Here is a 26,467-nt window from a genome sequence, read left to right as displayed (position 1 = left end):
GAAAAGGGCCGTGGCTCAAGACTTGATGCAGAATATTCGGCAGTTAAGAAAATGAATGGAACTGATGAATGAAAGTTTAAAGCAAACTTTGCTTAACATTTATCTTTTATTTTGACAGGGCCACACTGTTTAATTGAGCTAAGAGGATTTGAAAGTAGAAACTGAGACGTAAACCTTTTAATGAGGTCACAGATCAAGGGAACATTTTCTATTCCCTTCTAAACAATGTGACTTATTTTTGGAATTCAAGGAGTCACACTTCCCACATTGGTCATTAGAAAAAAAAGTGTATGTATTTCCACAAGAGAAGCTGGTCCGCAGACACATCACAGCAGCCCTGCCCCGCAGCCTGGATCCACACCAGTTTGCCTACAGAGCAAACCGGTCCACGGAAGACGCATGTAGCCACAGCACTCCATGCTGCATTAACTCACCTGGAAGAGCATGGTAGCTATGTGCGGATGCTCTTCGTGGATTACTGCTCAGCTTTTAACACCATCCTTCCACACAAACTGGTGGCCAAGCTACAAGACCTGGGGCTTCCATACAGCACCTGCATGTGGATCAATAGCTTCCTCTCGGGCCGTAGACAGAGAGTCAGAGTTGGCCATCACACATCCTCAGCCCTGAGTCTCAGCACTGGCTCACCCCAGGGCTGTGTGCTCAGTCCACTGCTCTACTCTCTCTACACACACGACTGCACTCCTCGCCACCACAGCAACATCTTTGTGAAATTTGCAGATGACACCACAGTGGTGGGGCTCATTTCCAAGGGAGACGAGTCTAGGTACAGAGACGAGGTGGAGCAGCTGACGTCATGGTGTAAGGCCAATAACCTCCTCCTCAACACTTCAAAAACCAAAGAACTCATAATAGATTTCAGAAGGAAAAAGGCAGAGATCCAACCACTATTCATAAATGGGGACTGTGTAGAAAGGGTGGCAAGCTTCCGCTTCCTGGGAGTCAATATAGAGGAGAAGCTTTCCTGGAGTGTGAACACCTCCGAGCTGCTGAAAAAGGCCCAACAGAGACTGTACTTCCTGAGAATTCTCAGGAGGAATAACATCACACAGAAACTGCTGGTGTCCTTCTACAGAGCCACCATTGAGAGTGTTCTAACTTACTGCATATGTATTTGGTACACTAGCTGCACAGGGGCTCAGAGGAAAGCACTCCAAGGGATCATTAACACTGCCCAAAAGATCACTGGCTGCCCTCTCCCCACACTGGAAGTTCTACACAATGCCCACTGTTTTAAAAAGGCCCAAAACATCATAAAAGACACCTCACATCCTGGCCACTCCCTGTTCGAACTGTTGCCCTCAGGCAGACGGTACAGGGCAATCAGAGCAAGGACTAATAGACTCAAACACAGCTGTTATCCAACTGCAATAACACATCTGAATACTACAAAAAAATGTCCATCACGCCACTCTTGTGTTAATCTATGCACGGCCTGAAGCATGTGTGTGGGAATGTATGTGAATGTTTTACTGTTACATCTTATTAGTATTTTAAGTATTCTATCTATTTTATTTATTGAATTTTATTGTTTTATTTATATTTTGATATTGCTAGGGATGATGCAATGATCGGGGACCATTCTTCATTTCGTTGTTCTCGTGACAATGACAATAAAGTTTCTGATTCTGATTCTGACAAGCCTCACTTTTTCAGCAAGATTTTCAAAACGTGAGAGTTATGAGAGAAGCTACGTCACCTGGCTTCCCTCATGACCACACCACAATGGTTTATGCCAGTCAGCACTCATCACCCATTTCATCATTGAATGGTTGTTATCAGTTGAAAGAACTCCTGTAGATGTCATTAGTACCTGCCTATTGAGCCACCTAGCAGGCTCAATAGGCAGGTATCACCTAATTTGATGGCGGTTGTTCTGCCTTGCTGCACAACAATAACGGGTTGGGTATTGCCACTTTCAAGCAGTATAGTGCTTAAAACTAAACTCTTCATGAGGGTGGAGGAGGGGTGGGTGTGCCATAATTAATGACACTTACATGCGAGACTTCAGTTTGAGACAACAGATATAAAACACAGGGATTTTGACTGTGGTGTTGCTCATTGTTTTTAGGCTCCACATTTTGAAGCCTCATTCTTAGCATCTTGGCCTCCATCGCATTTGGTTTGTACTAGTCAGATAAATCTACAAAAATGCAAAGACCACAAACATGATAAAGTCGGACAGTTCAATGTGTCAAATTAGCAGAAGTGAGGGCAAACAGAAAGCTATCTGCTACACTCCTTGTGTAAGGACATTTTGCAATCAAAGCAACTATGTCTTTAACTTCAATGTCAAGTGTGAAATCCACCCACTCTATAGTTGTTTTTGAAAAGGTACTAGGCCGTAAACTTGGGCTTTAATGCTGCTAATTGGGTATTTTAACATAGTCGTCTATAGGGTGGTTGGAGAAAACCTCACATGGCCATTAGAGGAACTGCAGTTCTTTGTTTTTCTGCTTTGGCTTAATTTTTCAGCACCAAAAAAGAAGATTAAGACTCATTATTTGATTATATTTAGGCACCAAAAACTACTTAGTGGTGAGAGTTTACAAGGAATGCCACTCTAGGTCTCCTACATGATCTGGGTTGTTTTCTGCTTATCACCTATTAGAACATAATAAGGCGCTTTCTGGACTACAAGGCCAAGCCTATAAGAGTGATTGCCATTTATAAAGACCTTTCAAGTGTGGGGTGACATTTGAAACCAGCATGGGCAAGACTTACATCAGACGCTGTATGAGCTACTACAACACAAGTATTTCTTAATTTTTGCTCCACTTTCAGCTGGTTTCATTAATAATCGGATTTGCCAACTTGCTCCCTCCACTGACCTGACTGAAAATATAGCCCGTAATATATTATAATAGATTGATGCTTTATCCAATAGCCTGCTAAGTTTTTTTTTAAGTGTCCCTCAAAAAGCATAGTTTAGACTGCTGCAGCTGTATGTTTCTCAGCTGTGTAATTTCAAAAACCTTTAAATCCACAACACAAAACCTTGGAATTGAAAACAGGCCTTGGGAATATAAGCAAAATGTTTGGTTTTCAACCTACAAAAGCTTGAGAAAGAAAAATAGTTCTGAAAATATCTTCAAAAAGTGAGTCATTAGAATTCCCCTCTGTGGCCAAAATGATTTATGGAATGTAGAAAATTAAATGCTCTGTGTTATTCAGCACTGAGATGAAATCCAGCAGTTCTGCTCGTGGACTGATAACAGAACAACTGTCTCTGTCTGAACGGCATTGATAACAGCATCATACCAATACAGTGGCCTTTCTCTGAGCTGCAGGTTCCCCTTGTTTCCTCCCCTCAGGAGTCCAGCTGCATGGGGATCTGAGAACAACAAACAGGATTAATCTACAGCAGAGTTTCAACGCGTAACCGTTTCAATCGCTTTAATTCATATCCAGTGATGCGTGATTAATATCTCTGAGAATATTGATCTGTGCTATTTACTACAGTTGTTTCATTTTTACTTTTACACGTACGGCAAGCTGCACACGCCACAACTACAGAAAGTGAAAATGTAAAATGCACATCTCTGTCTCAGCCGCACTGCCGGGGATTTTACAAATACATCAAGGACAGAAAGATGCACACGCCTTGACTGAACGGCTAATATCAATTCGTTACATCAGTTTGAGTGACAAGCAGGACTGACTCTCCTTAGGTCACCTATATTCGTTTTTTACATTGGACATTTTATTGTAGTAGAAACATAATGCCACAGCCACAAAACAAATAAATGGCAGTTTCGGTCCATCTTCTTATATTAGCAGGAATTTTATGAGTAAGGCATGACTATGGTATTTTCCAAAAAAAACTTCCTCATTTTGAGCACCAGGATGTTCTCTTAAACCTTTGTTAGATCTCACTGCCGATTTTATTTAATTAAATTGTGAACTGTGGAGACGTTTTCAAGGCTGTTAATGTTTTTAAACGGTATGTGTCTCTAACAGAGTGCTTTCAGCTTTTAAACTTTAATGATGCCTACTTTTGATATACCGCTTTATAAATGTGCTCAGAGTTGATATAGACAAGGGGGGAAACACGTGTCTCCCATAATTCAAAACGAATGCGTCTAGAAAGCCAAGATCAGCCCTTATCATAAGGAGGAGATCAGTGATGAAGATGGGACTCACAAAATCTATCACTGCTCTCATATATCAAAGACAAGAAGTGGTATTTGCGTGCCACATGGAGCATATTTAGTTTCAAACTACCGTCAGTTCCGTCTCAGAGGAGGGCGGGGAGTTTTGTGTGGCCCGGTCGCGTTGTCATTACCCAACTGAAATCAGAGTGGTTTGGTGGAGCCGTGGGAGAATGAATGCTTTGCACACTGAGGCTTGAAAGCCGTTTGGGGGAAAAAAGTTATAGGGTGTGTGGTTCTTTTTTAGATCCGCTGGGGGTCATTTAGCACTTAAGAGCGCAGACATAACAGCGCTTGAAAAGTGACAGGTTGTGTATAAAGGTGAGGAGAAACTCAGTCCTCTGCTGATGAAATCTGTCATCGGAAACGGTTATTAAGTGATTTGTTAGGAGAAATATAAGACAGCGAGGGTGTGGGGGCTTAATGACCAGCTTAAATGTCAGACCTCACTTTACGCAGCCTGAGGAGTGAAGCGCTAAATGTGAGCCAGATTACGTGTAACGTGAAAAAACCCGTGTAATCCTAAAATTGCCCTAATTTCCATATAACTCAACTGTTGGGACTTTTGTAGGGACCCTTTTTCCTCTTTTAGTGTCTATAATCGCGTGTGATGGTATTTATATGTTCTCCAAAACGTCATTGAGTGAGCACATTTCACTGCAGCGCTCTTAACTTTTTACATTTAAAAAACACAAATCTATCGAGATTTAATGAAAAGGAGACAAAACATCAAGAAAAATGTTTATTCTTGAACCTAATCCGAGATCTCGTTAATTACACATTTTTCACAGTTGACAAATTGGTTTTATACACCGTTTCCAGACGCGTACTTCAGCTCCTCGCTTTTTTTTAATGTAGCAGGTAAAACCAAACGTTTTTCAAACACATACTTTCACAAACGCCCTTACCACAAGTACAGAAGTTTGATTTATAGCGAACCTTTTTGGAGACTTTGCGTGCATCCTGCTGCTGCCCCTCCCTCCCTTTCGGGGGAGGAGTTAATGGCACGGAATAGTATTTATTGGCAGGCGCTGAAACAAACAACTATCGTCGTGCGTCTCATGCCAACCTTTACTCACTAGTCCCAAAGTTGGATTGTTATCACCATGGATGAAAGCTTGGAGGTGAGTGTTTTTCTGTTGTTCCCCCAACCTGTGTGTGGGATGGTTTTTCTTGTTGTATGTGTGACTTTTTTCTTTCTTTCTTTTTTTGCGTGAATAAAGTTTATATTTTTCCACGTGTTTGCAGTCGAGTAATTCACTGGTCTTCAACTTAGTGTCTCCTTCCATACAAAGTAATTTGAAGATAGAAAGTAATTTGAAGAAGAGGACTTTCTCATTGTCACTTCCAACTTAAGACAAAAGTTATCATAAAATATTATAATGTATTTATAGGAGATGTATAATAAATTTTTAGGTAATCTGCCGCTCTTAAGTAATTAAATGATCCTCTTAGATCTCTTCTGTTTTCTAACTTTTGAATCTTTTTTTCTCTTTTCCAGTTCAACTATGATTATAGTTTTACCAGCAACACTTCTGACAACATATCAGAAGGGTCTGGATTTGATTTTACAGACCTGAATATACCGGAGATCTGTGGCCAGACATTCAGCAATGACTTCAACAAAATCTTCCTACCTACAGTGTACGGAATAATATCCATTCTTGGGATAGTTGGTAATGGATTAGTTGTACTAGTCATGGGTTACCAGAAAAAGGTCAAAACAATGACAGACAAGTACCGGCTCCATCTGTCTGTCGCTGACCTCCTGTTTGTCCTCACTCTGCCCTTTTGGGCTGTGGATGTAGCCAAAAACTGGTACTTTGGAGGTTTCCTCTGCGTGTCTGTGCACATGATCTACACCATCAACCTGTACAGTAGCGTGCTGATTCTGGCCTTCATCAGTCTGGACAGATACTTGGCAGTTGTACGGGCTACCAACAGCCAAGCCACGAGGAAGCTTCTTGCAAATAGAGTGATCTACGTGGGTGTGTGGCTGCCGGCAGCCATTCTGACCATACCTGACATGGTCTTTGCAAGAGTGCAGAGCGTGAGCTCTTCAAATATCAACTTGAAAGAAGAAAGCAAAGAAACGGCAGACTCCAGGACTATCTGCCAGCGCATGTATCCAGTGGAAAGTGACGTCATATGGATAGTTGTTTTCCGCTTCCAGCACATCCTGGTGGGCTTCATTCTGCCAGGCTTGGTTATCCTCATCTGCTACTGCATTATCATAACAAAGCTGGCACAAGGCGCAAAGGGCCAGACACTGAAGAAAAAGGCATTGAAGACCACAATCATTCTTATCTTTTGCTTTTTTTGTTGCTGGCTCCCCTACTGTGTTGGCATCTTTTTGGACAACCTCGTGATGCTGAATGTGCTCACCCCCTCATGTGAACTGCAGCAAGCGCTGGGCAAGTGGATTTCTGTCACTGAGGCGCTAGCCTATTTTCACTGCTGCCTAAACCCCATCCTCTATGCTTTCTTGGGAGTTAAGTTTAAGAAATCAGCTAAGAGTGCACTGACAGCGAGCAGCAGATCAAGTCAGAAAGTGACTCTCATGACAAAAAAGCGAGGGCCAATTTCATCTGTGTCAACCGAGTCGGAGTCCTCGAGTGTTTTGTCAAGTTAACTGTCAGCCTCGGAGTCTGTGACTTGATACTCTCAGGAGTGAAAAAGCTAAGCTGTAATTTCAAAGAACTACAATCTGTACAATTGTAAATGAAAGAGTTTTTATACGTGAAAATTTTTTTTGTGTGTGTGTGCCTTTGTACTTCAGTCGTGTGGCTTTTGTGGTTCTTATTTTCTGTATTTTATTTTCTGTTCCTCAAAGCAGATCGTGTCCTCAGGCAGTGCCTCATTTCCATTCATTCAGTTTTACAATCAATACCCATTGTCCTAGTTTTTATCCTATAGTCTTTGATGCTGTATCAAAGCTCGGACACACAATGTCCTTTCTGGGGGGTTTTAGGACTGGTAGCTGCTTTTTGAAACATGTACATAGTTTGTAGCATATCTATGTTCGCACCTAAGCTGTGCGATTATCTGAAAGCTATAATTTATTGCTGTCATCCACACTGGAGTTTTGTAAAATAACTTTTGTAAAAGTCCTTCAAAATGATTTTTTGTACTGTTTTTTTATGTGTTTGTATTGAAAATAAAAGAAACTCAAACATATTTTGTGGTGCGCCTTTTCACTGGCTTCTACTCCCGTGTGTGCATGTGTATTATCAAGGGGGTTGGGGGAGTGTCACACAAATTTCACCACCTGAACTGGCTGAAAAGCAGGAGGAATGAACAGACAGGCCCTGTAATTGCAAGAACATCTGTGCACTTTTACATCTTAAGCAGCTGTGACACAAAAGCTAAAGTCTTCAGTTTTAATTAGTGACCATATGGGTCTTAAGAAAGATTAAGGTCCCCTTTGACTTATTGACTTTTATCATTCTCTGTCATTCAGAAGTTCAATGACTCAACTTGGTCATTCTTTGACTCACAGAATGGAAATAATCATTCAGAACTGAAGCAAAATAAGAAGGATTAAATCTGATATAATACAGTGATAACATAAAATATATTTCTTTGAACAGACGCACCAGTCTTTCTGTTCTGAATCTTTTATCTTCTTTCATCACTTTAAACATTTAATGTGCATAGAACAAAGACAGACAGATGCTCGGGCTAGGAAGGACAACAATAGCTTTCAATTAGAATAAAGCCATCAAATGGCTGCAGTACAATGCAGCCCTGGCATTTATTCAGTGGATTTCCATGTCTACATGTAGAAGAGGTGAGAAGTCCTTGCATCAAGCTGCTGTGCCATTCAGTGCAGTCATTCATTCATTCAAAGCTCCAACTGAGATACATTTCCATGTCTTTACATATAGAAAAGGTGAGAAGTGCTTCCATCCACCCACAAAGTTAGTGGGTATTTTCCTCTCACAGTAAAGCAGAATTAAACATGAGGCGCTTTTTGGATTTGGAAATGGACCCAAACTATCCAAAATTAGCATAACAGTTTGCTTTCATCACAAAGTGCAGGAAAATACCCTTTACTGTACTCACATAACTCACATAACTGTTCTTGATCTGCATTCCTTTTTGCTGGATGGTGATCATCACAATCGTGTGCAAGATTGCACTCAGATTACACATATCAGGGTTATGCACTACTCGAGTGAATTGATATCAGGTATTGAACACAGAAATATCTGTATCATCTGTTAATGGACTTGACAGATTATATGTTTTGATAATTTCCTTTTCAGAAACACAGAGCATCGGTATAATAAATTGGATACGCAGATGCCGTTTTCCTTGAGACTGACTAAAGTGCCCATTTAAGTGCATAAATTTTAAGTGGTCAGCCCCCCGAGGGAATCCATCCTTGGCTGCAAGAAGGTGCCCTTTCATCCATTATTAAAGCCATTATTCTCTCTGTTTGGTCAAAATATACCGTTGAACAACTCAAGTCTACACTGCTGCCCTACTGCACTGTCAGTGTTGTGTTTTTTGTTGCAAAACATCAATATCCTCTCTTGCAAAAATGCAAACTTTCTGACATGTGATGTAGCAGGCAAAACAAACCCGTGCAGAGAAGTGTTTCTTGTTTGGCTTTCTGGGTTAAAGGCCAAAGCTGTTGAAGTAGGGAGGAAATTGTTTCAATTGGTCATTCATTATCTCTATGGATTCTGGTGCAAAGTTTCAGACTGGGACTTCAGCCTATTGTTCAGTGTGCGCAGGGGCTCATTTAACTGTTCCTGTCGAGAGATGTATATTAAAATTATGAGTGACATGTCCGGTAAGCGCAGAGATGATTTTAAAGGACTAATGCGAGCTAAGCAGGAAAGAAACACAAATGCCACAGGGCGGTTACATGCTCCACTAAAGGTTATGTTGTTTTGGTTGAAAAGTGAGCAGCAGGAAGGCTGCTTCCTCTATCAGGAGCTCCTGTGGGTAAGAGCCTGAGAAAAGCTTTGATGACACCCCCACTGTATTCAAACCACCATCACTCGCTGTGCACGTCATTCCTCCAAAGGTCACTGGATACCTGGATGCACTTAGTGCACTCAACCAAAGGCGTGAAAGTAATTTCATGGAGTGTCACTTTTAGTGTTCATGTGGATGTGTAAAACAGCCCACACATGTGGTCACTTTTGTTGTTTTCCTTGTGTGTATGTTGCCATTGGTGGGCTGAGTTCATTTGTTCAGATGTTACTTTCTTAAATGTAATTGTTTTGTAACCCATCAGTGAAATAAGAGTGATGAGCATACAATACATTTTTTTTCTGGAAATAAAGTGCCATCAGTGGAAGTCACTTAAGACCACAGTCTGCAAATAGTCAGTTTTTTGCCACCAAAAATAATTTCTGTTATTAATAATAGTAACTCTTTTAAAAAAAACAAAAAAAACATTAATATGTTCTGTTTAATCTGCAGAGTCCCACTTTAATTCATGATAACAAAGAAAAGTATGTGCATTGTAACTGCTTACTGGAAAATTCTTTGAACTTGGTATTTTAAATCAGCTGCCAATATTAAGTTTTATATTGGGGAACATACATTTTCTTTAATTTCTATTGTATAATATTATAAGAGACTTTGGGCTTAGACATGATGTCGTTTTGGATCTAGGACTTACATCTGTTATCTCAACCTGTTTTTAGAGAATACTCTTTTATCGTCTCAGTCTGAACATTGATTAAAAAAAACAGGAGAAAAACAAAGGGCTTGAACGTGCTTCCTTGATTGTTTTGCACCTTTTCAACAGATTACTCTTGATTTCTATAAATTTCCTTCATTTGTTTGCAATAGGGCTGTTTTGTCTGCTCTGTCAACCTGCCGGATAAACCTCAGTCAGTCGGAACTGCGTAGTGCAATTTAGTTTCTAGCCGGGATCTCGAAACATCCGGTATTCTGTGCGCCGTCAAAACAGGTCCCTTGTTCCCGTGCCCGTGCATGCTGCGAACAGCTGATGTCGTGCTCCTCACTGTCACACAGTCGTGAAACATTTTCTCCCAAGTTTTTACAAGCGAATAAGTCGACATGACGAAAGAAGAATTGCAGGGGTAAGAATATGAATAAAGTGTTAAGCTGTGCCTCAGATCTCAGAGCGCAAAATGATCTTACTGCGGTATGCTAACTCGGAGAGCAGGCGGCTAGCATTGCCTTAGTATGACAGATGATTGCATCAGACACTTTAAAGTTCTGCTGCTGCAAAATTAAAAGCTTAAAGGTGTAAGAAGTGTGAGACAAAAAACAAAACGAAGCCATGACTAGCTTAACCTGCTCACATTACTGTAAAATTAGACTTCATACTGGCTTCGCTCGATTTTCTGGTGAGAAGTTTTAAGAAGATAATACGACCTCTTAGAAGTGGTACAGGTGTTCTGATGGTTTTATAAGTGGGTTAAAATTGTTTTAAAATATTATACTTGTGTGTCTTTGCAGCTGAGTCAAACCTGGAATCTGAATTAAATAATGTCACATTTAAGCAAATCTTTCACACATTAGCTGCACTATATATACTCTCAATGCGTCATGTACAGCTGTGATCAGAAGTTTGCATAGTCTCATTACAGGCATGAATGTTATGGTAATTTTTAATTGGAATGATTTCTTTGAACTGTTTTTTTTTTTTATTCCAGGGTGGAATGATTGTACAGTATAAATCTTTAATGAACTAACAAAGAAAACGGGACAAAGGGGGAAAAATAGCTGTGCTTTTCTCCAGTCTAATGTTTAAATCCAAGTTATACATACAGGTTTAACTGTATACATACACTCACTAATTTTAATAGTGCTAAATGTTCTAGGTCTTTTTTCTTCTTCTTGAAAGCCCCATTGTTAAGTCCTCAGTAGTGATCACGATTGGCAACAACTGGTAGTTTCTCTTTCGAGCACGTAGCTGATCAAAATGCCAAGATTGTCAGCTCTAACAATTGTACACAAATAGTGTTCAGATGTGTCACCACTTCGCCAAAGTTTGGAAGATGTTCATAAACAAAACAGGAACCACCAGGGCTCAAGCCTGTCATGAACTGGAAACTACTGTATCACCATCGTCACTGTCCACTGCAGAGTTTTATATCCGGTCTTTAAGTGATGACGTGATGAACCCTGCTTCCAGGCCCAAACCACTCTGCGCTTATTAAGGCTGCTGTGTTTTTAATGTGTTTTAATGCTTTGTATCTTGTTCTGTTTATTCTCAACAAGCCCCTAAAAACAGTCAGTGACCAGTGTCGGCCTCTCTCGGCTTTTATTACCACTATTCATTTTAAAGCTCCGTTTTTAAAACCTTATGATGTAACTACAGCCCAGCCGATGCAGCAGTATATTAATGACTAACCTCGTATTGCAGTTGTTCTCCTGACTGAAGTTCGGTCCATTTACAACATCCTGCCATTTTTTCCCTAACCATTGGGAATCCTCACATTAACTTTTATTGAGTGGAAAAAAAAGTTAGCACTCATCCTCCAGCTTCACTGTGTTTATATTATGCTAACATAACTGTGTTGCTAGCGATCACGTAGCACATCATTATGTACCAGCGAGCCAAACCTGAGTAACCCTACAAAACATCACTGCTGTTTTCTTTCCTGTCTTCATTTATGTCGGAAATGATAGCAGAGCTGTAGGTCTTAATTTGTTTCAGAACTCTCTCAGTCTGAACATGGTATATTTTATTTAGCTGGAAACTAGCGAGCTAACTCCCGGCTAACTTCTAACTCCGTTAAATTTCATAAATTCTGTTTTCATGGATGCCTGCATGTTAAACTGGTCCAGCAGCCACACTGATCATTTTATTACAGATGAAAGAATTTAGACAGTTTTTCAACTCTGAATGATGCCGCAGTGATAGTTTGACTTAGGGACCTGCAGCAGAGTTTGGGCCCAGGCATGGCTAATGACATCAGACTTAAAGAGCAGATTGCCATGGACTAAGAGGCTGCTCACCAAGAAAGAATCCCATGCTCTAAAGTCAATGCTTCCAACTTTGACTGTAATTTGCAGTTGCCCACATTTACAAGCCAGATGCCTTCTAGAGAAAAGCTTTGAGGTCAAATGAGGCAGAGATTGCTAATAGGAGGAGTAAAAGTCAGGCTTTTAGACTTAAGACCACTGGGGCATCTGTCAAGCATGGTGGTGGTAGCATCATGTTCTGGGGCTTAGTTGCTGCCAGTGATACTGGTATAGTGCACAGAGTGAACTGAATAAGTAAGGAGGACTACATTTAAATTCTTCACTGCACCTAAAATCAATAGACAGTTGAATTCAATTAAACTTTGATTTAATTGAATGTTCAAACAGGAAAAAGATGTCAAACACAAATCAAAACTGGTTTTGGAATGGATAAAACAGGCTAACATTAAACTACTGGAGTGGCCAGGTCTTCAGAAACTTGTTGAAGGCTATGAAAAATGTCTGGTCGAGGTGTGACTTACTGAGGGACATTAAACCAAATGCTAGTGTATACTTTTGACCACAAGTGTAATTGCGAGAGGTCAGCTATTCCAATTATCCTTTCACTTTAAAATATGATAAACTGATTCTATTACTTGCAAAGTTGAAAATAACTTTTACTATCATCTGTTCTCCTTTAAATGATAGCTGTGGTTATCTTGGGTTTTTGGAGGTCTGTATTCATTTTAAAGAAAATAATCTGGTGAGCAGAATGTTTGTCCTTTTCATACATGATTAATAACTTAAGAAGGCTAACAGCCCAGAGGATTTTAAAGAATAACTTTACTGGACAAAGGTAGTTTAAAAGTCACGTTTGCAGATGTCAGACTTGATGGTTTTTGTTCATGGTCATTCTAGAGTCTGCTTTACTCGTGCCATTTCCATTTATGGGCCACATCAAAACTTTAAAGTGGATGGTTAAGTCATTCAAAACTACAATAGACCGTGAGTGAGTCACCATAAAAATAAAAAATCAGCACGTGTAAAGCAGAAAAAAAACGTCCAAAGTAAATATCACGGTACTTACAATGTTTGTGTTGAGACTGCCAGCTTAGTTATTTGCAGACAAGCTGCTGTAAAGCTTTAGATTAATATCTCACCAGCCAGTTTGAATGAGTGGAGTCACCAGCTTGGTAGCATGAAATAGAAGATTAATAACACATCAGTTCCCTTGTGTGTGCTGTCATTTTGCGTAGTGTTTCTCTCATTTCATGTTATTTGATATCAGCCACTGACATTATAGCTATAATCCTTAATCCCTACAGCTCCATGAGTCTATTATTGCCATTAAATGACTTTTGAAAGTTGATAGGTGCAAACGCAAAACATGTTTGAAGTGGCATGCGTTTTATTGGCTATTCTGGTAAGAGTCAGTAGTTTATGACTGCTTGGAAGGAGTCATAAAGGAGGAGGAGGAAGAAACTGGGAAACTGGGAGAGCCAGTGAAGTCAATGACTTTTAGCAACTTTAGGCAACTACAAGGGAAGAAACTGCTGAAGACACCAAGGAGAATGTCCCTAGATAGCCTAATGTATTTGTTGCTAGGTCAAGTCAGTCAACGCTATCCCAACCTCTATTTGTTGCTAGTATTTTTTTAGCCTGCAGTGTCTTGAAGTTGCTCAATATCGCTGATGTTCAGTAGTCTCTGGTTGGTGTGACGTAGCTAGACACATCTCGTGTAGACAGTAGAAATGGCACAATATCACTTTTTCATATCCGATATCATAAATTTAGATTTCTGCCGATACCGATATGAATCCGATATAGTCTATTTTATAATCAGTAAAACTTTTTTAATGCATATATATCTTGCTGCATTTTGTATAAGTTCATACTCAAATTTAAAAAGACAAAACACTAAAGCTATTCTATTATACCTGTATGCAAAATTACACTGCACCCAAGATATTTTGCAGTTCAGTAATACTGATCTTTTCATTTAAACTTCTAGCAGAACTTTAAATCTAAGTATTTAAAGTAATATTTCAAAAAGTAATTTAAAATACAATTTGATGCAGATTTCAAAAACTCTTTCTTTCTGAAAAAAAGAAGCACATCAGCACAAAATAATGTTTATGTTGAACAACTAAAAACATCAGGTTGTAGAATGGACCCTTTTATACTTAAAGCTTAACATAAATAGACATCCAGAGTGGAAAGCAGTGCAAATAAATGCAAACACGGCTTCATGACACTCATCTTTTGTCAAGATGGATGTAAGTGTAAGCTGTTTCTATCTCATTTAACCTGAGAGTGGATTTTGTGTAATTTCTGTGCAAAACTTAACACAAGTATGAATAAAAGTGTCTTTCATAGGGTTTTTCTGAACCACAGAACTGTTTAGGCTGCAACACTGTTTTTTTTTTTTGTTTTTTCCAAAGTAAAACTTGAGTCCATCCATTGAACAGTCAGACTTAGCTATGACAACGCACAAACATCTGAGCTCCATGTATCGGTTGTTAAGCTTAACGTAGGAATGCTTTACAAACGTTCAGAGATGAACTTACACACTTGCTTTACTTCTCTGGGAATGCTTGCTTGGAGATGAAATGCCGGTTTGGCAGCACGTAGCGAGGCTCCAGATGCTTTCGGTGTGAAGTAACTCCAGACCACTAACGGGTCTCGCACGCAACAGCCGCTCTGTCACGTGATGCACACTGCTCCAACGTGCTAAGGTCACTACCTGGGTTAGTTTTGTGAGGTGCTTTTGTGAAATGTAATAGATGGAGTTAAATTTTTATTTCTCCCCGATATCCATTCCAGTAATTTAGGTCTGAATCGGACTGATACTGTATATCGGATCGGTTCATCCCTAGTATGCAGGGCTATTGTGTGAGTATAAGAGCTTTCTGCTGCTCTGGTGACATCCTTTACACTGCTGAGTCTCAGCCAATGACTGAGACAATGACTGGTACCACTTTGTTTCATATTAAACTATTATTAACTGTTTGTCTTTTATGATATGGTAATATTAGAAATGTTGTTACAATAATATGTTGTGTTAGGACTTGGTAACTGTTGGGCACACGCCCATGTGATCTATACTATGCATGTGTTAACTGACAACTGCAAAAAAAAAAAAGCTGACTGTGCAACATATGGCAGTATGTCTGTCATTAAATGATGTGTTTTTTAACAAATACAAAGGCTTAGAGTTTGTTGACTATAAATGCATGTGGACATCTGCACCACAGGCTGATCTCACTCGCCTGAGGGGGGGAAAAAAGGCTGTTGATCCAGTTTAACGAATTCAGCCGGTTGGCAGAACACATGAATAATACAACCTGAGTGCATTTTAATTGGTCTGCTTCGTGCCGTTTTCATCCAGGTTCCAAACACGCTTATAGCACAAGGTAGCAACAGACCAACCAATAGGCTGCCTCAAACTGTCTTTTAAAACAGGATAATGTGACAAAGAGTTTTAGGTGTAGGTGAGAAACATTTGAATTTCATGTGTGCTGAATTAGAATGAGGCAGCAGGGTGTGTTGGCCCTGCGACAGACTGGCGACCTGTCCAGGGTGTACTCCGCCTCTCGCCCTATGACAGCTGGGATAGGCTCCAGCACCCCCCGTGACCCTGAAAAGGATAAGCGGAAGCGAATGGATGGATGGATGGATGGATGGATGAATTAGAATGAGCCTCACCACCTGATTCGTGGTGTATTTTTTGTCATTTCAATGGGAAAATATATGGTGTGGTTCTAAATCATAAAAGATCTCAGTGGTGGTTGTTGGGACAGTGGTGTCACTATTAAATTTGGATCCTTGGGGGAAGTACGAGTTTGGTCTGAAGTCAAAATATGTTGTGATTTCTGTGTCTTGTTTAGGTTTTATTGCTATTCATAGCCGGCCTTTGATCCGTGTTATTTCCTGTGACTAAATAGTAGCGGGTCCTTTATAGCTTGCGTGCTTCCTTCAGGATTAGACACCTGGTCTCATTCATACACCTGTCATCTTAGCACACGTTTCCAACAGCTGACGGAAAAGCAAAAAGTCCCAATATTTTATATGATCGTTTTATCTCTGCTTATCTTTTTTACCGTTATGTTCTTTTGTGACTTACATGTTCACCTACATATGAGAGTGTCTGTTGACCTGTTGCTTGCGTAAACCAAATTTTTCTACAGGCAAAAGTTGAATACTTATCATCTCCTGCGTTATGTTGTGCTGTGTAGTATGGTGGTTGTTGTGCAAATACAGACATCTTTTACTTTCTGATAAGGCACGGTCTTATCACAGTGTTATCATAATTGAATGAGCTCCATTTTTCTATGTTAGATTTTCAGGCTAGCATCTTCTTAAAGCTGCACTGTTTATCCAGGCGATCTTAGTTCAGATTTTTCTCTGCCGTGCCTCTGTTCACACAGGCTCCAGCAGTTTTTGTTTGGAACAACAATGGGAATAAAAGTAGTGCATACTTAAAGGCTGGAGGTGGTGATGGTTCAGAATTAATTTTCCCAGGCGGTCAATAACTTCCTCGTGGGATGCACAAGAAATAGGAGGTGGAAGTCGAAGGAAATGTTTATGTTGTGCATTTCTTCCTGTTTCAGGGCAACAGAGGAGGAGCAGCAGGCTCAGTCAAAGAAAGCCCTGAAGAAACAGCAGAAGGAAGCGGAGAAAGCTGCAAAGAAGGCTGAGAAACAGGCCAAAATGGTCAGATGTTTTGTTTTCTTCTGTTTTGTTGTTTTGCATCCGCCACCCTTGTACAGCTGGTAAGGGTGTGACGTGCTGTTGTGTGGGCATTTGGGGTTCAGCTGGGTTGGAGACTCCATTGTTTAAGTATTCCTGTCATTTTGGCTGTGTTTATATCCACCCAAACAAAGTGCTATTTTCTTCTACACCAAGTGAAAAGTTCCTTCCTAGTATGCTATTTGAACCATTTTGCCACTTATTGTAATACTGTGCTTTTGCCCACCATAAATGAAGCTGACAGGTGTGCTGTGTTGTGTTGGGTCGCCAACCTTCTGTCCCCTTCACCATGTTTCATTACAGCACACTCCATGTTTCATATTAACAATAATTTAGTCCATTATTTGCTAACATTTTATTCTGTCTTAAATGTTACTAGTACTAGCTGTTGTTTTTATTACTACTAGTGGAAAGCCCACAGGAAGGTGGGTTTCTTCAGGCTGTGCCCAACTGTGCCCTTGGGCTAAAGCCCCGTCACCACAGACTCTTCTTTAAGCACCCTTCTCAGGCTTGGCTCTAGGGTGAGGCCTCAGTAACTTTGGTTTCCAGACAGGGTGAACTGGTGCCTTGCATTCTTTTCTTTGGTTTTCTGAATCACTTTTGTCTGGCCCCTCACGCTAAACTAGGGTACTGGGCATTATTGGGATATGCAAACCCCTCCACTACAATAATGTAGAGATGGCCAGGAGGAGATCCTGGTGCAGACTGGATGAGCTAGAGAAAGTGGTTGGAGAGAGGGAGGTCAAGACTTCTCCGTCTACACTGCTGACCCAACGACCCAGACATGAATGAGAGATAGAAAAGTAGGGCTGGATGATAGAAAGATAAAGATGGGTCAATATAAAGGCGATAACTGATTCTTTCTGTATTTTATGTTTGAAGATAGTGCCGCATCATACCAATCATGTCGAAACAGAGTTGAAGCCGCATCATGTTGGGCTGACGCACAGAGTGTAGGAGGAGCAGCTGGCAGCAGCACATGTGCTAATCTCTGGGCTGCTGCAGCCTTACACGCTAGTATTTCAGGAGTTTGAGCAAGATAAATGGCAACAGCAACAGAACATGTTAATGTCAACTTGAGCAACAGCATTACAAAACACAACAACCCAGCAGACGCAGCCTGAGGCTTAAACACAAGGACATTGTATAAGAGAAGGGTCCAAGGAATTTGGCTCCATGGAGACATTCCTACATGGAGCCGCATGCACTGCAAACTGTGTCGAAAGCATGTTTCTGCACAAGTAAGCACTTACAAATTGCAAAATTAAACGTATATCTTTGTTTAGGAGTAAAAAGGAGCATTTAAGCTTGGCAGAAGTTATTATTTCATCTATATTGTGAAACATGTATGGGTATCGATTGATATAACCTAAACTGAGATATCACCCAGCCCTACACAAAATGAACAATGGATAGATGGGATACTAGATCTTTCAGCTCCAAAGACTTATCTCCCCATCGCACCAAGTGAAATGAACACATTTTCCACCAACGTGCAGATTGAGTAATATGTTTCTTGATGTCCAGTGACGCAGATGGATTAGTTGTTAGCAGGCTTCTGTAATGTCACAGTAACTAGTGAAGTCACATATTTATTCATATTACACAAACTTTGACATTTTGCTGAACTTCTGCTGTTTCCCAAACTTAGGCTGATGATCTGATAATAGTGGTGTTTTTTTGTACTAAACACAGCGAACAGCAGCTCCACCCACTAAATGGTGTGCAGATATGATGCTGCACATCCTATCCTGTGTTATCAGAGAACTGAGAGAGAAGCTGTTTGCTTGTTTAAACACGTGATTCAGCAAGCCTGCTAACCACTTAGACTTTTGATGCAATTTTGGCTTCAAGGACAAGGTCCTGACAATGTTCAGGTCACATTTGCTAATCGTAGTTTCAGATTAATACGCTTCTTTCCCCTTTGAGCTGTATTTGCTATGAAGGCCATGTAGAAACGGAACAAAAGTAGCAGAAAGTTTGAAAATTGTGAATTGGTAACATTTCTCCAATAATGAAATGCACAGATATTGATACTGATGTGATCTTACATATTTTTCTTTCCCGTAGGCGTACCTTTAGAGCAGAATCTGCAGGATATAAATAAGGAAATCTTTAGAAAATGTGCCATCTAGTTTGACACCCTTTGCATAGTCGTGTCATGACTGAAGTGCCTGTGATAGTGAAAACAGCAAAGAATCCTTTCTTCCAGCTGAATTCATCCAGTCAGCATGTTTCATGGAAGAAGCAGGTGCTGTCACTGTTTAATCCACTGGATATTGCTGCCTCTATCGCGCTGGAATAGCAAGCATTGCCTAGGGGAAGAGCTCAAAGCTGAACCGAATGTTTATTTGGCCTTAGCTGCGTTATTTTCTGCTTTGCGCTTTTTTGCAAGGGTTTTCTGCCAGCACTTGTCGCTTTTGTGGGACCGATGGGGCTCGGCTTGCTTCGTGGCCGTAGCCTGTTTGCATGCACTTGATCACAAGCTGTAATATCATCCATCATGTGACGGGATTTTCACAGCAAGAATGGGCGATTCCAATTCACTCAACTGCCACTAGATATTTCTGTACACCAATGTCAATTTGCATAGAAAATGGAACTGTAACTTTTCCAAGACTCGATCTCATCGCGCTCTGAGAGTTATTTGCCCAGAAGTCAGCGCGGAGATAAAGAATATCTGTTCACTTACACTGTTTCTATTACAAAGCAATATCTCCTGCTGCCATTACTCATTGTCTTTGATGGGCTGGAGCAGTGTGTGGATAAGCTGTGCATTCTAAGCATCTAAGTCTTGGCTCTGGGATTGAATTGCAGTCTATTATTTGTATTTAAATCCCTGGTAGCGTGAGATGAAAAATCGATTTACATGCCTGGTGTAAAAAAAAAACAACAACAACATTTTAAGTTGGATGTTTTAAACTTTTAATTAATTGATAGTCCTCTTGTTGCGATTTCTTAGTTATTTGTCCTTTAAATCCCTTTCTCCTCTTTGTGTTTCAGGCTTCTGAACAACAAAGCGCAGAGGAAGATGTAAGTGCTTCGTAGAGATCACAGCACTCGTCCTCCGATACAAGTTCTCTGCTTTTATGACTGACTTTGATTTTGGCGCCTGTGCATTCACACCGTGGCAACAACTTGTATGCAAATACCTGCACGCAAACCTCTCCCTGCCTGTTTTCTGTTCAGTTTTTTTTTATGATAAGCCCCATTATCTGTTGTGTCTGTCTAAGATGTAGTAGACAGACAGACGTCAGAAGCTTATGAAGTCAAAGTGGCAGAACTGTCTCGGAGAACAAAACAGTCCACGTGCATGCGTCAGTACTGTTTTCATTTAATGGTTAAATGAAATGCTGCTAAAGATTTCACCCTTTTGATTTTTAAGGACTTTGCCAAGGACCGATATGGTGTGTCAGCTATGGTCCAGTCCCAACAAAAGCTGGGTTAGTATGGGAGCTACTTTCTTCACTCATCGGCATTTCATATCTGAAAGCGGAAATTGATTTGTATTGAAAAAGAAGACAAAACATCTTTTTATTCGATTTTTATTAGATTTACATTGCCATATAGTCCCATTTTGCTCCTTTATTTGAGTAGTTCCACATGTTGCAGTGTGGAAATACTCAATTATGTTTCTGTGCTTGCCAACTTGATGGATCACTAACATTAGCAGGAATGTTTGGTTGTATCCTAAGTGATGAAAATGATGTAATGAGAGGCTGACGTGATGGTTCATGAGAGTATGAGAGTTTCTGTTGACACAACGATAATATAGGACGGAGGTTTTATTATTGTAAATGTCATCGTCGGCGTGTCTTTATTTTATAATGTTACAGAACAACTTTATGATTTTGATAGCAGAGTCTGCCTGAATTTGAAAGACTGAAAGAAATATCTGAATTTTTGATCATTTGTTCTTATTATTTATGAATGAATGAACTAACAGGAAGACGATACCATAGATGCATTATACACACAGACTTGGTTTCTATCTCTGATCCAGTAGCTTGGGAAACTTCAGTAGCATTATTAATAACATGGTGAGGGAATAACATTTTAGGTTTCCATCATAATGTGACAAATATATTTCTGATAATGAAATTAAAAACAAGGACAGACTGAAATGAGTCAACTCAGTGCTGGAAACAGGAACTAGTGTAAGACTACAGTTAAAAGTTAAAAGGTGACAGAAAAACAGGCTCGAGTGCAAAAACAAACAGAAAAAAGGCTAATCAAGATCATTGCCGGTGGCCCGGCTACTAAGCTGCCGTCAAAAACAAAAGATTCCAAGTCGGTTATACAACAGTGACGTAGGTCGGACACTTTTTGTGGAAAACAGGTTGAGCATTGGTGCAGTGGTACGAAGTGTAAACTCTGCAGCATGTTTGTGTACACGATGACTTCCCAATCCAGAACTTCACAGTTGAGCTTTTGTCTGGCTGTCAGTCATACTGATTTAACACGATAACATCATGAAAAATCCTTTTGGTGTCATCTCTGGTCGCCATTTAAGCGATGCTAGTGATAATAGCGGTAACGTATAATGTTTGATAAACGAGGCAGCAGGCGGACCTGTTGATGTCGTCCATCTGTCTGGATGCACTTTCAGCTCCACTGGCAGCAAACAAAGTGGTGCCTCCCTCACCTGCATAGCAAGCTCAGCCACGAGGATGGAGCTGGAGCAGAGGTGGGGGCTGAAACCCGAGGGCTTTCGTGTGGGTTGACAGAGTTCTCAGCCAACAGGGCGGCTCTGTTTTCTCTGGTGTAGCCTCGGTGTCTGCCTTCTCTGCTCACTGATAATGAAGAGTAAGCATGCCTCTGAGTAATACAGGTGAAACTAGAGTCAATTTGTCATAGAGCACAAAGAGAGCAGACGAGTTAGACAGCTTTTGGCAAGTCTCCTAGTGTTTCTTATTTATTAGGCATGCCTGTAATTTGAGCATTTTATTGTCTGCACTTTTACACGTGCACAAGCATGCTCATTGGCTTTTCTTTCTGCCTTTGGGAGTATGTAGGGAAGAGAGGGGAGGGATTCTTTGCACGCAGGTGGGGAAATGGAGGAAGCGAAGTCTTTTGAAGTAATAAAATATTTTGCGTGTGTGTTTGTGTGTGTGCGTGCGTGCGTGTGCGAGCCAGACAGGGAGTTGGTCCGTGTCCAAGACCTTACTCCTGAGAAAGCTGACCAGCTGATCTGGCTGCGCGCCCGAGTCCACACCAGCCGAGCCAAAGGTGAGATCACCTCCCCCTTTGTTCACCTTTTGTTTTTCTTTTGTTTTTTTTGGTTCTGCAGCTTTCTTTTGTGTGAAAGACACAAACGGCCATGATTAGATGCCCCCTGAGCTAATCCGCCGTGAACTATACTGAAAAGTTTATAACATCTGCCCTGGGGTCATTTTTATTCACAGCAGCACTTTCTCTTCAAGATCAAACAGCAGTGCCGTTTGGCTTTCACTTGGTGTTCCATTTCAAATGATGTAAATGACAGACATCGCTGTCTTTAGGTTCAACACTGGAGGCCCTGTGCTAGAACAGAAGCATAAAGCTTTTATTGCAACTTTATGCACCAAACACTCCCAGAGTAAAATCAGAATTTTAAAAGACTTTTTGCTCCTGTTTGTGAAATAATTTTTTTTAAGATTGTGAGGCGTTACAAAGCCGATTTGTTTTTCCACTCTTTCCTTGTTAAGCAGATTGACAACCTGAAGGTGTTTTTGATATCACCGTCAGGCTAGCTTGTCACTGCCAACTGGAAGATCAGATAACCTGTCCCCCCTCAGTTCCAGTTGCTGGCAGTCACGAAGCTTCACTGTTTGAATACAATAACCCTCTGAGCTTTGCCTGGTTATTGCTCCTCTCCATAAACAGTGAGCCTTTTGCAAATAAACTATAGTCTCTGTGATGTTTTTTTTTTTTTAACCATTTCCTTTAAAGATAACTTCCAGAATCAAGAGCCACTTCCTCTCCACTTGTGTCTTCATTCTCTGCTCGCTGTAGGATGTCTGTGTGAGCAGAATAACATCCTGAATTGTGTGAGATGAGGTACATCTGTTGGTGGGATTTTGGCATCACTATTATTTCCACCACCCGCCCTGTTCTCACAGGCAACAAACATCAAAGTAACTGGGTGGTCTGATTATCTCCTGCCCTCAGTCTTTGTGGCTAACGTGTTTACACTCTTCCTAGGTCCCTGTATATGTTTGATAGGAAGGTAGCAATCAGCCTTTCTCCACACAGTGCTCTTCAAAGACAAGGCTCTGTTTGCAAATGTTTGACACTTCATCTGATCCCTACAGCTGTGAGACACTCATCTCAAGTCACACACACAGCCCTTTTGACTGAACAAACCTACTTAGCTTCAGACAGAGTGCCCAAGGTATTATTCTGACAAGGCTGTTATGCTTGTATTGTAAAAAGCGAGCTCTATCTATTGTTGTTTTGCTTTCAGGGAAGCAATGCTTCTTGGTCTTGCGTCAGCAGCAGTTTAACGTGCAGGCACTGGTCGCAGTGGGGGATCGTGCCAGCAAGCAGATGGTCAAGTTTGCCGCAAAGTAAGTACCGAGACTGTTCTTCCTGTCAGAGAGGGCAGAAACAATGGTGGGAAAAAAAACCTTGGCCATAATGGTCCACTGATCCATTTTCACACGTCTGACCGAGGTGGAGGGCGGGGAAATCAATCATTTTTTCACTTGGCAGTAAAAGCTGGCTTTCAACAGGGCGGAATACAGCAGTGGCCTAATGGGGCAGTTCCTGTCAAGATGGCAGATACAGCTCCTTGGATCAGAGGAGGGAGAAATACTTAAGAGCCAAGAATCATTAGTCATGTTAGCAGCCAAACTGTAGCCCATTACTGGTAGTCGATGAATGGACATAACCATCCACGGATGTGCACTTTATTAAAGAAACAAAAGGGGTGTTGCTGATAATGATGTTAGATTAGGCTCGCGTTAGAGGTTTGCAGGAGGGCTTATTTGTTTAAAAAGAAACCCTATTGGGATTTTAAATTGACACAAAAAATGATGCATGATGATTTATGATGCACCTGATGTAATTTACTGAAATATGCAGTTTATTCATTAAAAAACCCAAACAGTTATTTTGAAGTACGCCCAGTATTTAGTGAATTTAAGAGGGAAGAACTTAATTATCACATAATACATCTTCTTAGACATTGCTAAATTAAGCAAAAGGTAACACCCCGACTGTAATCTGCAAGACTGAAATGACAGTTAAGACATGGGATAACACTGATCTTAGGCAATGCAGGGATTGCAGTAATGAATGTGTGCGTTTTTTTCTTTTAAAGTGTAGCTACTATTCAGTTGCACAAGTGTGATGTTCTGATAGGCTTAAAACATTTTTAAACATTTGAGGCTTATAAGTTGGCATGAGACGATTTGATTGAAAACTGCCAAACATCTTTGGAGTGTCGTCAACCTCCGTAACGGGACGTTCGAGACGGTGACCTCATTGGCAGCAGGCGCTGCTCACGTTGCATTTCCCCAGAGTTTTTCCTACCTTGATCCTTGATCCACCCTGAATACATTCAAAACAGTCTGTTGTATTAGACTACACAAAACTACACAACTAACCGCTGAACAAATATTAATTTCATGTAATGCTTGTGATAACATTGGCTTTCTTTTGCTACGGTTTGTTGAAAACACGAGACTTGATGAAAGATGTAAGTAATGAACGTTGGTTTTAATGTACACAGCTGTCTGAGCCGTATGTAAACAAGTCGGCGCTGCTAAATGTTTGATGACGGGCAGCATGTGCCTAAATTACCATTTGACACGCACGCATTATGTTCATGTTTTCAGAAATGAGGCCCTGAGATCTCGGTGTAAGTTTGTTGCGGTATCATGAGGTTCATGGGAAATTTAACCCAGACACAGGCAAATTTTTCTAATGAGGTCAAGGTCACTGCTGCTCAGACCAGAGTTTTGACCATAACTTTGTAACAAGTATCACCAGCTGCTGACACAGCCATAGTTCCTCTTTATAGTCACTGAGCTGGCCTTTTTCTTGCCGCTGTTGTAATATGGCATCGGGGCTTTCAAAATAGCTCCAAAGACAGGCAGAGAGGGGTCTGCAGCTCCAAACTGTAATTTCCTTTAAGCCTCAACATTTGAACCCCTAACAGATGAAATGAATAACACCAACCATGTATTTAAAATTCGATTGCTGTGGTAATCCCCGGTGTACAACATCCACACCGACACTCCCTGACAGCAGCAGCCTCCTTCATTAGGACGGTGTGCGCTGTCTGTGCACTGAAACTGCCCCAGAACAGCCCGAGCGACACTACGAAAAAGCCAAGGGTTTAGCCTGACCAGGGAAAAAAGCTCAACAGGATGCTCTGAAAAATGCTTGAGCTACAGAGTCGCCACAGAACCGAACATCCAGGTCCCAAAAACCACACGAGCTCCTGTGGAGTGTTCGTGTTCCTCAGTGGGACTGGGCTGTGTGGGCAGCTTATAGAGGCCCTTCACGATACTTGGCAATTTTTGGTTTTTTTTTTTATGTTTTGAAAATGAGGGTACGTCAAAAGATGGTGCCTTTTACTATATATAAATTTATATATAAATAGTGTTCTCCTTGCACTTTAACATATTTTTGTAACCAGTGATTTCTTTTATGTGCAGCACTTCCTCAGTCTTGTTCTGCAATGTTGTGGTCGGACAGTTGGATTGTTTTGCAATCTTATGCCACCTGACAGCCTAACACCACAGCAAGTGAAAGTGATGACATGGTTGTCAAGACAACACCATCTTGCATCAGAACTAAACAACAGCAAAGTCATACCACTTTGCAGTTGCTTACCAAGCAGGTTTCCAAAACAACATTGTTGCTGTGCTTCTGTTTGTAGTTGTATCTCTAAGAACAGGTGGCACTATCACTCCTGTAGCTTTGTGGCGCACATTTAGTGTCAGACAATGTGGTCTGATGATTGACAAGCTGATTGAGACCCTGGATTACAAGTAAATCCCCTCATAACTGCTCTAAGGACGGAGATTGCATTGCTGAGAATCCCCTTACTTGTATTGCATGTCCAAGTGATCATCCGTCCATTCTCACAGTTTAATTAAGTGATCTTCTGCCTGTGCTCAACCTTTACTCTCAAGTACCTCTCAAGTGCTGAATGTAGAGCAGCGAAGAAATTGTGGCTGAGCTCTGAAAAGGAACAACATGTCAGTTGTTTGCTATGGAGTTGGTCGGTTTAATTCAGAGCGCTTTTTAAAACTGTTGGTTGTTTTTTTTTTGTGAACAGCACTACTTTGTGATGCTGTACTGTACCTGGATGTACACAGATTTGGATTTTAAAACTGACAGGAGGCAGAGTAAGGAACAGTTATGTTAAAAACGAGTTATTTTTCATAATTGTTGTGTGGCCGAGGAAGAGTACGTGTCATCACCTGATGGGGGTTATTTATTACTTTATTTAACAAGGAGATTTAAAATCTCATTTACCTGTAAATGAGATTCACTGTCCTCTGAGGTCATCGACAGGAGGCGAGAATCCTTCTTTTTAATGCTGATATGAGGCCATTTAGAGTGATATGCTGATTTTACTGTTGGTTCTTGGGGTTCAAAGTGGTATTATAAGATGATACATGTTATAACTTCGAAGCTGAAGAAATCTG

General features: G+C 40.8%; 2 protein-coding genes across 2 annotated transcripts in view; both read left to right on the top strand.

Annotated features, from left to right (window-relative positions):
- Positions 1-5,231: 5,231 nt before the first annotated feature.
- On the top strand, positions 5,232-7,337 carry cxcr4b (chemokine (C-X-C motif), receptor 4b). Its single transcript, XM_005745694.2, has 2 exons — positions 5,232-5,296; positions 5,674-7,337. Exons 1-2 carry the CDS (start codon positions 5,279-5,281, stop codon positions 6,802-6,804), a joined length of 1,149 nt encoding a protein of 382 aa, XP_005745751.1. The 5' UTR covers positions 5,232-5,278; the 3' UTR covers positions 6,805-7,337.
- A 2,739-nt stretch (positions 7,338-10,076) lies between these two features.
- The window catches only part of dars1 (aspartyl-tRNA synthetase 1), a 31,039-nt gene continuing 14,648 nt past the window's right edge, over positions 10,077-26,467 (top strand). Inside the window, exons 1-6 of the mRNA XM_005745692.1 lie at positions 10,077-10,240; positions 16,685-16,787; positions 19,827-19,856; positions 20,209-20,266; positions 21,960-22,052; positions 23,269-23,371. Of these exons, the coding sequence (XP_005745749.1) occupies positions 10,218-10,240; positions 16,685-16,787; positions 19,827-19,856; positions 20,209-20,266; positions 21,960-22,052; positions 23,269-23,371 (410 nt within the window). The 5' untranslated portion in view covers positions 10,077-10,217. The remainder of the gene's footprint in view (positions 10,241-16,684; positions 16,788-19,826; positions 19,857-20,208; positions 20,267-21,959; positions 22,053-23,268; positions 23,372-26,467) is intronic.

This window comes from Pundamilia nyererei, unplaced genomic scaffold (assembly GCF_000239375.1).
Source record: "Pundamilia nyererei isolate P.nyererei 1_Seehausen unplaced genomic scaffold, PunNye1.0 scaffold00163, whole genome shotgun sequence".
Taxonomy (NCBI): Eukaryota; Metazoa; Chordata; class Actinopteri; order Cichliformes; family Cichlidae; genus Pundamilia; species Pundamilia nyererei.
The sequence above is the reverse complement of the archived record's forward strand: the minus strand, read 5'-3'. Positions and strand labels throughout refer to the sequence as shown.